This window comes from Camelus bactrianus, chromosome 6 (assembly GCF_048773025.1).
Source record: "Camelus bactrianus isolate YW-2024 breed Bactrian camel chromosome 6, ASM4877302v1, whole genome shotgun sequence".
Taxonomy (NCBI): Eukaryota; Metazoa; Chordata; class Mammalia; order Artiodactyla; family Camelidae; genus Camelus; species Camelus bactrianus.
Window position 1 is genome coordinate 54,355,245 of NC_133544.1, and position 13,648 is coordinate 54,368,892.

At 33.5% G+C, this 13,648-nt stretch overlaps 1 protein-coding gene across 3 annotated transcripts in view; it reads left to right on the forward strand.

Annotated features, from left to right (window-relative positions):
* Positions 1 to 13,648, forward strand: part of BAZ1A (bromodomain adjacent to zinc finger domain 1A) — a 76,171-nt gene that overhangs the window by 44,445 nt on the left and 18,078 nt on the right. For 2 of the 3 annotated variants that reach the window (XM_074365655.1, XM_074365656.1), the window contains exons 10-16: positions 160 to 298; positions 1,773 to 1,919; positions 6,163 to 6,258; positions 6,381 to 6,605; positions 7,631 to 7,796; positions 8,212 to 8,325; positions 11,300 to 11,430. In XM_074365655.1, the coding sequence (XP_074221756.1) occupies positions 160 to 298; positions 1,773 to 1,919; positions 6,163 to 6,258; positions 6,381 to 6,605; positions 7,631 to 7,796; positions 8,212 to 8,325; positions 11,300 to 11,430 (1,018 nt within the window). The remainder of the gene's footprint in view (positions 1 to 159; positions 299 to 1,772; positions 1,920 to 6,162; positions 6,259 to 6,380; positions 6,606 to 7,630; positions 7,797 to 8,211; positions 8,326 to 11,299; positions 11,431 to 13,648) is intronic. The other variant, XM_074365657.1, reaches the window with a different exon arrangement.

Consider the following 13,648-nt stretch of genomic DNA (forward strand, 5'->3'; position numbering starts at 1 on the left):
GGCTCTATAATTTTAAAAGTTCCAAAGGTGATTGTGATAAACATCTAGAGTTGAGAACCACATGAAATAATTCTTACTAGGTAAAGAGTATATCATATCTGTCTTTTACAATTTTCTGTACTTAGTTCAAATATTTATATGAATTGTTTAATCTTGCAGGAACTTCCAGAACCAACGCCAGTGAAAACTAGACTACCTCCTGAAATCTTTGGTGATGCTCTGATGGTTTTGGAGTTCCTTAATGCATTTGGGGAGCTTTTTGATCTTCAGGATGAATTTCCTGAGGGAGTAACCCTAGGCAAGTGCTGTTGCTGTGTTACAGTTCACTCTAAAATTAGCAGCTTAAAGGAACAAATTATTTTCTCCCGAAGTTCTGTGGAGTCACAGGACCTAGCTGTCCAGTCTTTTCTTGGGGTCTTTCATGTGGTTACAGTCAGATAGCAACTGGAACTGGAGTCACCTGAAGGCGTACCTGGACAGATATTCAAGGTGGCTTCTTCACACACATATGCCTGGTGCCTCAGTGCTCCTCCCCACGGCAGCAGCAGCGCACTCCATCAGAGTGGCCTGCCCTCCTTATACACAGCTGAGAGTTCCAAGAGGCAGGAAGCAGAAACTGCCAGTCTTCTTAAACGCCAGGCCTGGAACTAGCCAAGCCTTTTTTCTGCCATATTCCATTAGTTAGGCTTGCTGGGATTCAAAGAGGTGAAGGAATAGACTCTTACTTCCTGAGGGCGGCATGGTATTTAAGTGCAGGCAGGGAAGGAATTGACATCAGCTATATTTGGAGACAAGGTATTCACACCTTAATTTTTTTTTAATTTTTATTTATTGATTTGTTTGGGGGGAAGGTAATTAGATTTTTTTTTTTAATGGAGGTACTGAGGATTGAACCCAGGACCTCATGCGTGCTAAGTATGCACTCTACCTCTTGAGCAATAACCACCCCCACCATAACTTTAATTTGTGATTCTGTTTTGCCTCTGCACTTACATAATTTTACTTTGTATAAACATCATTTATAAGAGCTAAATTAGAACAAAAAGGGCTTTAGATACCATTTTGGTTTTTTAGCTGACAAATAGTAAAATAATTTTCTTAATATCCAAATAAAGACTCTCAAAGACAGAATTATAATGTCACTCTTATTTTAATGAATTTATTCTTCAAGAGGGGTTTCAGATTCCCTCCGTTTCCTTTTATGAGCTGAGTGAGGCATGATTCATTGTGCCTTACAGATCAGGAAGGCCTAAATAGTGCTAGTTTAGATAAGAAGTTTTAGGTTAAGATGAATTAAATGAGAAACATTTATGACTTGAATACAATATGAGGATTACATCTAATGGTGACAGTTACCTCTTCTGTGCACTGTTTGATAAATAGTAATGTCCTACATAGCTTATAAAAATAGAGGGACAACAATAACAAATCCTTGGCATTGTTATTCAAATTAGAGTAAATTATAATTTTTAATATATGCCTTAATTTGCATCTCAAATTGAAACCTAGATGAAATGTTAATCTACTAAGACTCATTTGACTTTCTTTGAATGCAGTGATTTTGGCTTATGCTTTTATTGTCTTTTATTGTAATAATTATAAAATACTTTTTTAATTTTACCTTGAATAATGCTTGGCTCTACTTTGATAAATGGGCACTTAAGAAAATAGTTAACAGGCTGTTGTTGATTAAAATGTTTATTATTCCAGTGGAGTTGTTTTTTCGCTACATGACCAGAACTTTAAATTCATTTTAAACATTTTATTCACAGAAGTGTTAGAGGAAGCTCTTGTAGGAAATGACAGTGAAGGCCCACTATGTGAATTGCTTTTTTTCTTCCTGACTGCCATCTTCCAGGCGATAGCTGAAGAAGAAGAGGAAGTAGCCAAAGAGCAAATAACTGATGCTGACACCAAAGGTCAGAGTTCAGTGTTACTGCTTGCTGGTAGTAGCTTTGTAGTGAAACTAATTTTTCAAGTTTTTTAAAAAATTAACTTGACTTTTACAGTTATACAGTATGATTGTTCAAGTTACTTGATTCTTGAGTCATGTACTAACAACACATTATCAGTTGCTTTATAAAAACTTTATTTTAATGTATCCTGTTTCTGATGACCTTAAAAATTCCTCCCCTCACCCCACCTATTCTATCTTGCTTTTTATTCCTTTAGATTTCATCTGTGATTTAGGAGCATTACAGATTTCACTGACTAGTATCTGTAGCTTCAAGAAACTACTAAATAACACTGATTTTTTTTTTTGCCTGCATCTAAGGAAATACTTTAATTGTTGTTAATAATACTTTAAATTGAAAATACTACTACTATTTTCATTTCAAATCTGATAGTTTTTAGATCAGAGTTAAGTTTAATTTAATTTTTTACTTTCACTAATTAGTTTGAACTAGAAATTTTGCTCTTCAAATTCTATGCAGTTAAGTATCTAGTGTCAATGTGGTACATATTAATGTAGGAATAATGCTTGGGGAAACCTTTTTTTATTTTTAATACAGAGTATGTTCACTGTTTTATTTAGGATTTATCTCAGTTAGAGAAATTGTTAGGCATCTGTATTAAGAGGTGGATATGACTTCCTGAATAATACTCTGAATTTTGCTACATATGTGATAGGACCATTAAACAATACTTTAGTGTATTGCATAAAAATTTACAATAAGAAATAACTATTTGGAGACATCTTGATAGCAGGATCTTAGTACAAAAAAATGGGACATTCCTCTATTCAGATAGTATGGTTGGCCTTAGATAATTTGAGCTAATTTCCTTTATGCCTGGTTGCTGAAGCAATAGGATAATGATGAGTATGTATCCAGTGTTGGTTGCTTTTTGATTTTACAGCCTGAGTTCAAGCAAAATATATTCTCTAGCTTGACTGCTAATCACCATGAGTCCCTTATCAAGGCCATTTTAGCAGTGTGATCCTCATTGTCATCTCAGACAATTTAGTTAATTAAATGTGACTCTACTAAAGGGAAGACAGGAGAGTAAATCCATTCATAAAATATCTAAAGATTTTCTAAGATGAAAAGTACCAGCACTAAAGATAGATTATCTAAGGTAGACAATGTAGATATATTCATTCTTTTAGCCATTAGGTTGTCTTAATGACCAGTAACATCACAGGGTTATTGACCAAATTCTGACCTTAATACAAGACATAAAGCTTTAATTCAGAATTGGAAGCAGGTGAATTTTGTAGTTTTGGAAGTCCTGATGACAAAAATTGGGGTCAAAAGGAAATTGTGTTGGAAAATCAGCTAGTGTAAAGGAGAAATACATGTAACTGTTGACGTTTGTATTGCCATTATATTTTCTACTCATGATTTGTTTGATCTGTAATTTTTATAGCTCTACTCCTGTACAGGATTGTCTATAAAGTCTACCTCTGAATAAGCTGGCCATTAAATAAAGGTTTTAATGCTCATTTTGAAACTATTTAAATGTTAGGGAAGGGAAAAAGACTTAGAATTTTTCACCTTTCTCTCACTTCCCTATTATTATTGGCCATGTTGTAAATGGTTATTTCTATTTGATTAAGAGCCCTGGACTGTTCCCCCGGGTATTTTTCATGTTTTCCCATCTCAGTAACAAAAAGCTTTTCCATAGTCTTCCTAAAAGCAACTGAATAGTCAAATGGGATTTTGAATATTCTTTTACTTCCTCATTATCTGGTCTTTTATTATATAAGGTGGTTCTTGCTATTTTTAGAAATGGGGAAATTGGGCAGAAGACAAAAGCATGAATTTATCATAGTGATGAGAAAACTGAGGTTCAGTAAGGTTATTTACTGATGATCACATAGATGGTAAGTGATCACATAGCTAGTAAGACACTATATATTTGTTGTTTCATTTAATCCTCATACCACCCTGTGAGGTAGATGTAATTCTTTTCTGCCTTTAACATATAAAGAAACTTAGACTTAAGGAGTTGAATTAACTTGCCCAAAGACTTATGGCTAATAAGAAAGTGATGGTATACAAATTCGGGCACCCTGGTCTAGATAGAGCCTCATTAAACTACATTAATATTGCTTTATAACATGGCAAAGAAGTAATTATCTGTCTTCAAGAACATCTGATTTCTTTGACCTTTAATCTCTGTTTTTATATCAAAACTTGGAAATTTTGACCAGTAATTTTTTAACTCTTACATTAAAAATATCAATTCCTCTCTTTAGTCTTATATTATGAACTTAAACACCCTTTGAAGTAGGGGGACAAGATCATCCTTCTTATGTAGAATAATCTTATGTAGTTGCTGAGATGTTGCTGTTTAGTATTGAAATTGTGTGTACCTAATTCTTGATAGCAATGATGATAAATGTATCTGTCTCAGGTAGTAATAACATATATGGTTCATCTTGATATGATGTACCAAAGTGATTGTCTCTCAGCAAATCCTCGAATTATATTTGCAGTTTCTTGAGTGTGCCATTTGGTAGATGATTGAGTTTAAGAATACGTATTTTAACATGTAAGTTTAACACAACTAAAAGTAAACTCATTTTGTTGGTTGTCCATTTCTTAAGGCCTTTATAGCCTTTGTCCTAGGAAACTATAACTTACTATGTGTAAAATGGGTTGAATGTGGTGATTGCTGCAAAGGAAGAGAGCCAGGACACTTGTACAGCTCTGCAACTAGGACTGTTACTAATTTTAGAGTGCCTATTAATTTTAAGTTTGTTAGGCTTTATATGTACAGTGAAAACTGAAACAGTTTTAGGTGTAATATTTCCCTGGTGAGAAAGAATATAATGCCTGTCATTTCGACTAGACTCATGGCCTGGTAGGAATAACTACCGCATACATGCAACATTTACTCAGGTCACTTCTCCTGTGTGGTATTACTTATGCTTTATATGCCATAAAATTGTCAGTGATTGTAATCAGTAATAATCCCAGGGCTGCCTTTTTCCTTTAGTGTAAAGGACAGCGGTTCTGTTCTCTAAGGTTCATTTTTTTAGCTTGTGAACTTTGGAGAGGGAATCATACAGTAGAAAGCTAAAGAACCACAGAACCAGGTTAGCCCAGTGATTTTCCAGCTCTAATCTGTGGAGTGTACAGGTTGTACAGGGATTCCTCCATTCTGCTGCAAGGTAGTTGGAAGGATGAATGGGCAGGACTATCATCTCCATACCCTACGTTAATAAGGGCATCTTTTATCTCGTTTATATTAGTCTTCCAAGAAATATTTGAAGAATTTGAAAACTGCTGATCCAGACTACCCCTTTAAGAATAATGAAGCCGATTAAGTGACTTGTCTAAAAGCTACATAACTAGGAACTAGGGACAGGCAGAGCTAGAAATAGAATGTACATTATCTGACTCTTAATCTGAAGTGGTGTCCACTGTACTGTGATACAAAAGAAGAGCTTTTGTAAGCTTAAAGTTTTTTCATAGGTGACAATTTAATTTTTTTGTTATCTTTGTCAGGAATAATTGTACATTAAATCTTTAATTAATTATACACTAATTCTTAAAATACATTTGTGCCAGTAGATTTTCTCTTTAGTCCTATTTGTAAGCTAAGCACTATTTTCAAAGCTAAAACAATTTACTTAGAAAATACAGGAAGATCTTCCTACTGGTTCTTGGATCAGAGAGTTTTCAAAATGAAAGCAGGCAATTTAAATGAAGACGATAGATCTATGGTTAAGTGACAGTAGTGCTGTCTTTAAGTTCTTTTAGCTCTTTTTCTGTGCCGGTTTTGTGATGATTACAACTTTTATTTTGTTATGATTCAATCCCAACTATTTTTGAAAGATTGGGTATCTTCAAATAGATTCTGATTTTCAAAGTAGAATTTTCTAAATTTGTATTTAGCAAGGAGATTTGTTTTTCATTCTGAAGTGCATTTTACCATTTTTTTGGAATGTATGTGTGTCTTGTTGGTAACTTGAAAGTTGTCTTCTCTATGTTAAGTAAGGGAAAATTTAGTGTGTAGTACATGTCTTGGGATTCATAGTTTTAGGTGGAGACTGGGCAGAATGTGAATGATGCTTGTTGTACCTAGTGTTGGTTCTTTTGAGGTTCCTGAATTTTAAGCTGTTTGCTGTTTCTTTCATCATTTTAAAAGGGCATTATTCCCAAATATTCAAGCTTTGATTTGCACTAGAATAAAGTATTTATTTCCTTAAAGATTTAACAGAGGCTTTGGATGAAGATGCAGACCCCACAAAATCTGCACTGTCTGCAGTTGCATCTTTGGCAGCTGCATGGCCGCAGTTGCACCAGGGTATGTGTGGGTTTTATTTTTTTGATTGGCTTTTTATTTTTAATTTTATAAAGGTATATTTTACACTGCTGAGGATTTATTGTTTATATTCTAAATGACTATTTCCTTTTTAACAACTGTAGGTTGCAGTTTGAAAAGCTTGGATCTTGATAGCTGCACTCTTTCTGAAATCCTCAGACTACACATCTTAGCTTCAGGTGCTGACGTAACATCAGCAAATGCGAAGTACAGATATCAGAAACGAGGAGGATTTGATGCTACAGATGATGCCTGTATGGAGCTTCGTTTGAGTAATCCTGGTCTAGTAAAGAAACTGTCAAGCACTTCAGTGTATGATTTGACACCAGGTAAACTTTGCAAGTTGAAACTTGTGTAACCTGCTTACTTCCTACCCTCTTATCCTCTTATGCCAAGAAAACTAAGTAGCTGACGATAAGTTTTAGATGATACTCAGTTTTAAAAGAGAAAACAGTCTCTAAAAAAATTGTTGGAATTCAGATAGTACCTAGATTGAAACTACTGTTGTTACTCATATTAGCTTTAATTATTTATGGTTTTCTTTCTTTTTCATTTGGATTTTTTATTATTTTAGAAGTTTGTGGTTAGTTTACTACATCTACTAAGTTAAGTAAGATAAATGAGAATTAGCGAGCTTTCACCTTTATTAGCGAGCTTTCAATTTCATAAATGAGAATTAGCGAGCTTTCACCTTTAGCATATTAGTATAGCTGAGGCTGCTGAATTCTCATACTTGCTTGAATAAGTGAGATATGAGAAACAGTATATAAAATTAAGATGAAGTTGTTTTTCACTTCCTTTTTTAAATAAAAATTATAATGTACAAATCTATGGAATTTAATTTAATATGCTTATTTAAGAGAACATACAATGAAAGTAGAGTATCTTAATTCCTAACATTCATATAGTTTTAAAAAAATTTTATTGAGTTATAGTCGATCTAACGTTCGTATAGTTTTTGTAATTTATGGTAGTGCTTTTGTGTAGTCTTTTCAGAGTAGCAATTTGCCTATTGCCATTCTTTTTTTAATTCATGTGGTTAATAACTTAGTTTTGATATGAACTTTATACGTAATCCTAAAGATTAAAAGTTGAAAAATAATTCTTTGCAATTAGAAAATTTTTCATGTTTGTTTAACTAGTATATAAAATAGTCATTAGTATTTGAAATGCCTTGTATATCACATTACTGTTAAATTGGATTCAAAGTTACTTTTTTCCAATGACATACCATCAACATGTTTAATCGTGAGAGACTTTTCCCTATTTTTTGTTAAGCATTTTCACACTGAGCCACAAATTTAAAATTTTCTTGTCCTTGATAATCCATAAGTTATTTACCAATTTTTGACAGGAGAAAAAATGAAGATACTTCATGCTCTCTGTGGGAAACTGCTGACCCTGGTTTCTACTAGGGATTTCATTGAAGATTATGTTGACATATTACGACAGGCAAAGCAGGAGTTCCGGGAGTTAAAAGCAGAACAACATCGAAAAGAGAGGGAAGAAGCAGCTGCTAGGTGAGAGATAATTATCTCAGTTGTGCTGATAAAAGCTGTTTATTTCTTTGCATCTAAAACCATATTTCTCTTGTTATAACCTTTAATGAAAAAGAATATGAAAATGAATATATGTATATATATGCATGACTGGGACATTGTGCTGTGCACCAGAAACTGGCACAGTGTAACTGACTATACTTTAGTAAAAAATTTTTAAAAATAAAAAAGTAAAACCATATTTCATATTGGGCTACAATGTGGCATTGGCTCATGCTGTTTGATGGCTTTACTAAGAAATTACGAATAGATTACAACTACATTATGGTTTTGTGATAACATTTGGAGCATTTTTTATAATTTGATGATTAAAAGCAAGATACTAAAATTTAAAAGTATGGGACAGAACTATATAATACTTTATTTTAACTTTCAGAATTCGTAAAAGGAAGGAAGAAAAACTTAAGGAGCAAGAACAGAAAATGAAGGAGAAACAAGAAAAACTAAAGGAAGATGAGCAAAGAAGTTCAGTTGCAGATGTATCTATTGGGTATGGTTTGAATTACAGTGCTCATCTGGCTTTATATAAAGAATAAAAATCAGCATCTTAAACTCTGCAGTGCTTTCAAAATTTTTAGAAAAGTAGTTTTCTGTACGTATATAATAGTGTCAAAAAGCCTGTGAAGTTTACATATAGACAGTCCTCAGATACACATGTGTTATGTTAAAAAAAAAAAAAAGTACTCCTAGGGAGTCTAGAACTCATTTTCTCATGTAATTGATGTTATAAATTATAATTTCCCAGAAAACTTTCAATAGGCTATTTTTAACTAGTTTCTAGCATTACCAGTAGTATCTCCCCCTCCACCAACATCATCACAGTTGTACACTGTTTCACAGAGCTCCTTGGAGCCTACTGAGGAACAGAGATGAGACAGGAGGTTTTGGTAGATGGTGTAGGGAGAGGATGTCAGCATCCTCTGTTGTTTAGTTAAATAGTTTTTAGTTACTTAAATAATTTAGTGACTGCCTAAGTATTTTATTGCATTTCCAAATATTGGAGATATAGATTAGCTTGGAAGACAAATGGAATTTCTCCATATTGCAGATTGCAAATTATATTCAAATTTAGCAGAAATAATCATTTTAAAATAAAATCTGCAAAGGAAGTTCTAAACAAAAATCTCAGTATTCCAAATTTAATGTATTGACTAAAGTTTTATTTATTTTATAAAAACTTTACTTATAAAAATTTAGTCAATACACTTTTGATTATACTTGCATGTAAAAATACCTAAGTCTTAAGATCATAGGTCACAAACTTGCAACAGCTGTATTTTCCAGGGCCATCAGTAACACTTTAAGGAATTGAATCTGGATGCCTTAAAGGAAGTTCATAGATATGACACCTAAAGCACAAAGGAAAAATAGTTAGACTTCATGAAGATTAAAGAACACTATCAAGAAAGTAAAAAAAAAAAACCAACCCAGAGAATGGGAAAAAAATACTGCAAATCACATATCTGATGGTTTAATATCCAGAATATGTAAAGAACTCATACAACTGAATAATAAAAAGACATCTCAATTAAAAAATGAATAAAGGATTTTAATGGGCATTTCTCCAAAGAAGATACACAGGAAGTGCACGAAAAGATGCTCAACATCATTAGTCATAAAACATGTGTTGGTGAGAGTGCAGAGAAATTACAATTCTCATACGTTGCTGGCAGGGATGTATAAAATGGTGTGGCTGCTTTGGATAAGTTTGGCAGTTCATCAAACAATTTAAACTGTGTGTTACCACATGACCAGCAGTTCCACTCCTAGGTGTATACCTAAGAGAATTAAGAATCTATGTTTACCCAGAAATGTACACATGAAAAAGTTCATAGCAGCATTATTCTCAATAGCCAAAAACTGGTAAAAACCCAAGTGTCTGTCAATTGATGAACGGACAAACAAAATGATATACTCCTTCTGTGTTAAATCCATGTAACGTTGTTTTTCAGCAGTAAAAAAGGAATGGAATTCTGATACATGCTACAATGTGGATGAACTTTGCAAACAATATGCTCAGTGAAAGAAGCCAGTCACAAAAGGCCATGTATTATGTGTTTCCATTTGTAGGAAAGGTCCAGAATAGGCAAATCAATGCAGAAAGTAGATGAGCAGTTACCAGGGGCAGTGGGGAAGAGGAAATGAAAATGGCTATATGGTTTTTCTTTGGGGATGATGAAAGTGTTCTGAAATTAGATAGAAGCAATGATTGCACAACCTTGTTAACATACTGAAAACCACTGATTGTACACTTGAAAATGGTGATTTTTTATGGTATGTGAATTATATATCAAATGTTTTTACATTTTATAAACTTCTGCCAATTATACTGAGGTATAATTGACATAAAATAATTGTATTCGTTTAAGGTGTACAAAACAATGATTTGACGTATGTATATATTGTGAAATGATTACCACAGTTTTGTTAATATCCATCACTTCTCATAGTTACAATTTTTTTCCTTGTGATAATTCAACTTTTAAAAAAGGAAAAATAGGGCATGTTATAGATCCCACCACTTTATATCTTTGTACTCATCTAGCCTCCCTCATTTACATTATCTCTCTGGCTTCTAAATACATTTGAGTTTGCAAAACTTGCTTTGAATGTAGAACATAAATGGTGGAATTTATTTCAAGTTTCATACAATGTTATTTTTAATTTGGACAACATAATGGATTAGGTAAAACATCCACATTGTGTTCATGCTGCCTAATAACTGTTTCTGAATTTGTCTAGTTCTCTCCTTCACTGCTTGTCTATTTATCTCCTTTATGCTCTGAGCCAAAGTCACCTCCCAACCAGCTACAATATTACAGCGGCCTCTTTACTGGCCTCCCCTCAACTACTTTCTCTCCCACATGATTTTCCACATAGCAGCCAGAGTGGCTTCTAATCATTTCCCTCATATCATTTCCTTTTCTAAACTCATCCTCTTTTTTCCCATTGCTTTTTGCATAATGTCCTACGTGGCTCAGTATGATCTAGCCCTGCCTTTTCTCATTCATATCTTAGATTACTTCTTTTTTTTTTTTTTTATGTTCTTCTATAGCTCCTTCCTTTTCTCTTGAGCTCAGTGCCTTTGCATATGTTATCCCCTCTGCTAGAAATGAAGATTTTCTTTTACCTGTCTGTCATCTCACCCCTCCCTAGTCTCCTTAGTCTCGCAGTTTAAATATCACTTCTGCAAGTAAGCCTTTCTTGATCCCTGACACTAGATTTGGTTCTCCTGGAAATGCTTTGGTAGCACTTTGAACTTCTTTTTTAGTATTTATTACATATTTCAATTTTACAATGGTTTATGTAATTATCTGTTTTCTCTACAAGACTGTAAACTGTGTGTCATCTTGCTCACTACTTCTGAGCATAATGCCTGGCACTTTACTTAGGCAGGCAATAAATACTTCATGAGTGGAATTATATATTCTTTAATAAATAAAATTTTTATTTTTATCTTTAAGGGAGGAAGAAAGGGAAGATTTTGATACTAGCACTGAGAGCAAAGAAATAGAGCAAAAGGAACAAGATCAAGATCAAGATACAGTCACTGAAGATGAAGATGACCCAGGATCACATAAAAGAGGCAGAAGAGGTAATACAGAATTTCTTAAGGGCATGCTTGCTTATTTTTAAACAGGCACTTTATTAACTCACTATTCTGAAATAATAGATTACTTCCATTTGTGATTCCAAGGTGTGTTTGTTTTTTAAGTGCCCAGCTCATAGCTTTGATAAGTTTTTTAAGTGGTGTTATGAAATTACAGTAGTATATTTATGATTAGGTCTTTATTCACATGTCATTTATACTTTAGAGAAAACAGACAATATTCTTATCTCTTTAATGGGACAGTTTCTCATCACTTCCAACTTTTGGTTGGTCACTGAGTTTTGTTGAGTTTTTATATTTACTACTTTATGTTAGACCAAATAGAAATTTTTATTCTATAACATAACTCATTCAACATGCATTGTATACCTCTTAGACGCTAGAGATACAAAGATCAGTAATGCTTATAATTGGTGTCATATTGCTGAGAATGGAAATCTCTGCTTCCTTAAGATAATTTCATAACTTGCTAGATCAAAGGAAATACATTTTTTGGAAGCTTCTGAGGATCTCTTACCATCTTCATTTGGTAACTATTAAAGGAGATCCTTAAGTTTATTCTGTTCCTGTAATTTAGATAGTATCTTTTTTTCCCAACATTATTTTCTAAATGATTATTAGAAGTAAACAGAAAACATCCTGCCTCATGGAAGCTATATTCTCTGATTATGATGCAGTTGATTTAGAAACCCAAAACAAATAAACTTCATGTTATTAGAGTTTTAAAACATATCTCTAAGTAATGGGTCAAAGGAGAAACCATAATGGAAATTAGAAAATATTTTAAACTAATTAATATTGCATATTAACACTTGTTAGATACAGTCCCTCTTCTTAGAGGAAAATTTACAGCTTTAATACATGTTAGGAAAGAAGAAGGCAAATTGAGCTAGATATTCATTTAAGAAGTTAGAGGTAGAAACTAGAATAATCTCCCCAAATATAAGGAAACAACAGATACGAGTAGAAATTAATAGAAAATAAAACCGCAGTAGAGAAGAACGACAAAGCCAAAAGTTTGTTCTTTGAAAAAAGCACAAACTAGACAAACTTTGGTTGCAACTGATTTTTAGGAGGGTGGGGGATCACAATGAACCAAATTAGGACTGAAAACGGGAGTAACATAACTACAGACAGAGAAGAAATTTGAAGACAAGGGGATAACATGACAATTTTATAGCAATAAATTAGAAAATAGAGTCCAAAATGAACAAAATCCTAGAAAAATGGAAATTATAAAAATAGAGTAATGAAAAAAAAATGTGGATGGTCTTAAAATGTTAAAGATCTTGAATTAGTATTAAAAGCCTTCCTATAAAGAAATTATCAGTTCCAGGCAACTTTATGGTGAATTCCACCAAATTTTAAAGAAGCAAGTAATTCCAATCTTGTACAAACTCTTTCATGCAAAAAAAATAGAAAGGAGAAACATTCCCCAACTATTTAAGCAATTTGACAATGACTGAAACAAGAGAGAAGTCTAATTCTTCAACACAGCACAGAAGGCCAGGCAGGTCACCAGGAATCCAGGCTCTTTCTGTCTTGTTGGTGCTTTCATCCTTAGGGTTTTGCTGCCATCCTCAAGTTCCAAAATGATTTATCACCTTGTCTCCATTCTAGCTAGTTGGACGAGGGGAAGAAGAAAAAGAAGCACAACCCAGAGGTCACATATAATTCTTTTGCTCCCATCTCTTTGACCAGAAGTTTCTAATGTAGCCATGCTTACCGGGGAAAGAGGGTCTGGGAAGTGCTGTCCTTCTTTTGGATTGCTAGGTGCCTGCTAACAGTTAAGTGCTCTGTTACCTTAAAGCAGAGGTTAGTAAACTACAGCCCACTGGCCAAATCTGCCCTGCCCCCTGTTTTTATGTAACCCATGCGCTACGAAGGGTTTTTACATTTTTAAATAGTTGGAAAAAATTAAAAATGGAATAATATTTTGTGGCATGTGAAAATTATAGGAATTTCAGACTCAGTGACCATAAATAAAGTTTTATTGAACATTGTCTATGGCTGCTTTCATGCTACCGTAGCAACGTTGGGTAGCTGTGACAGAAACCATATGACCCACACAGCCTAAAATATTTAGTAGCTAACCCTTTATAGAAGTGTTTTGCTAACTCCTGCCTTAGAGGAAGGAATGAATCTATGTTGCAGAATAACTAACAGACTCTGCCACACTCTCCAGTATGGAGATGGAAGATTT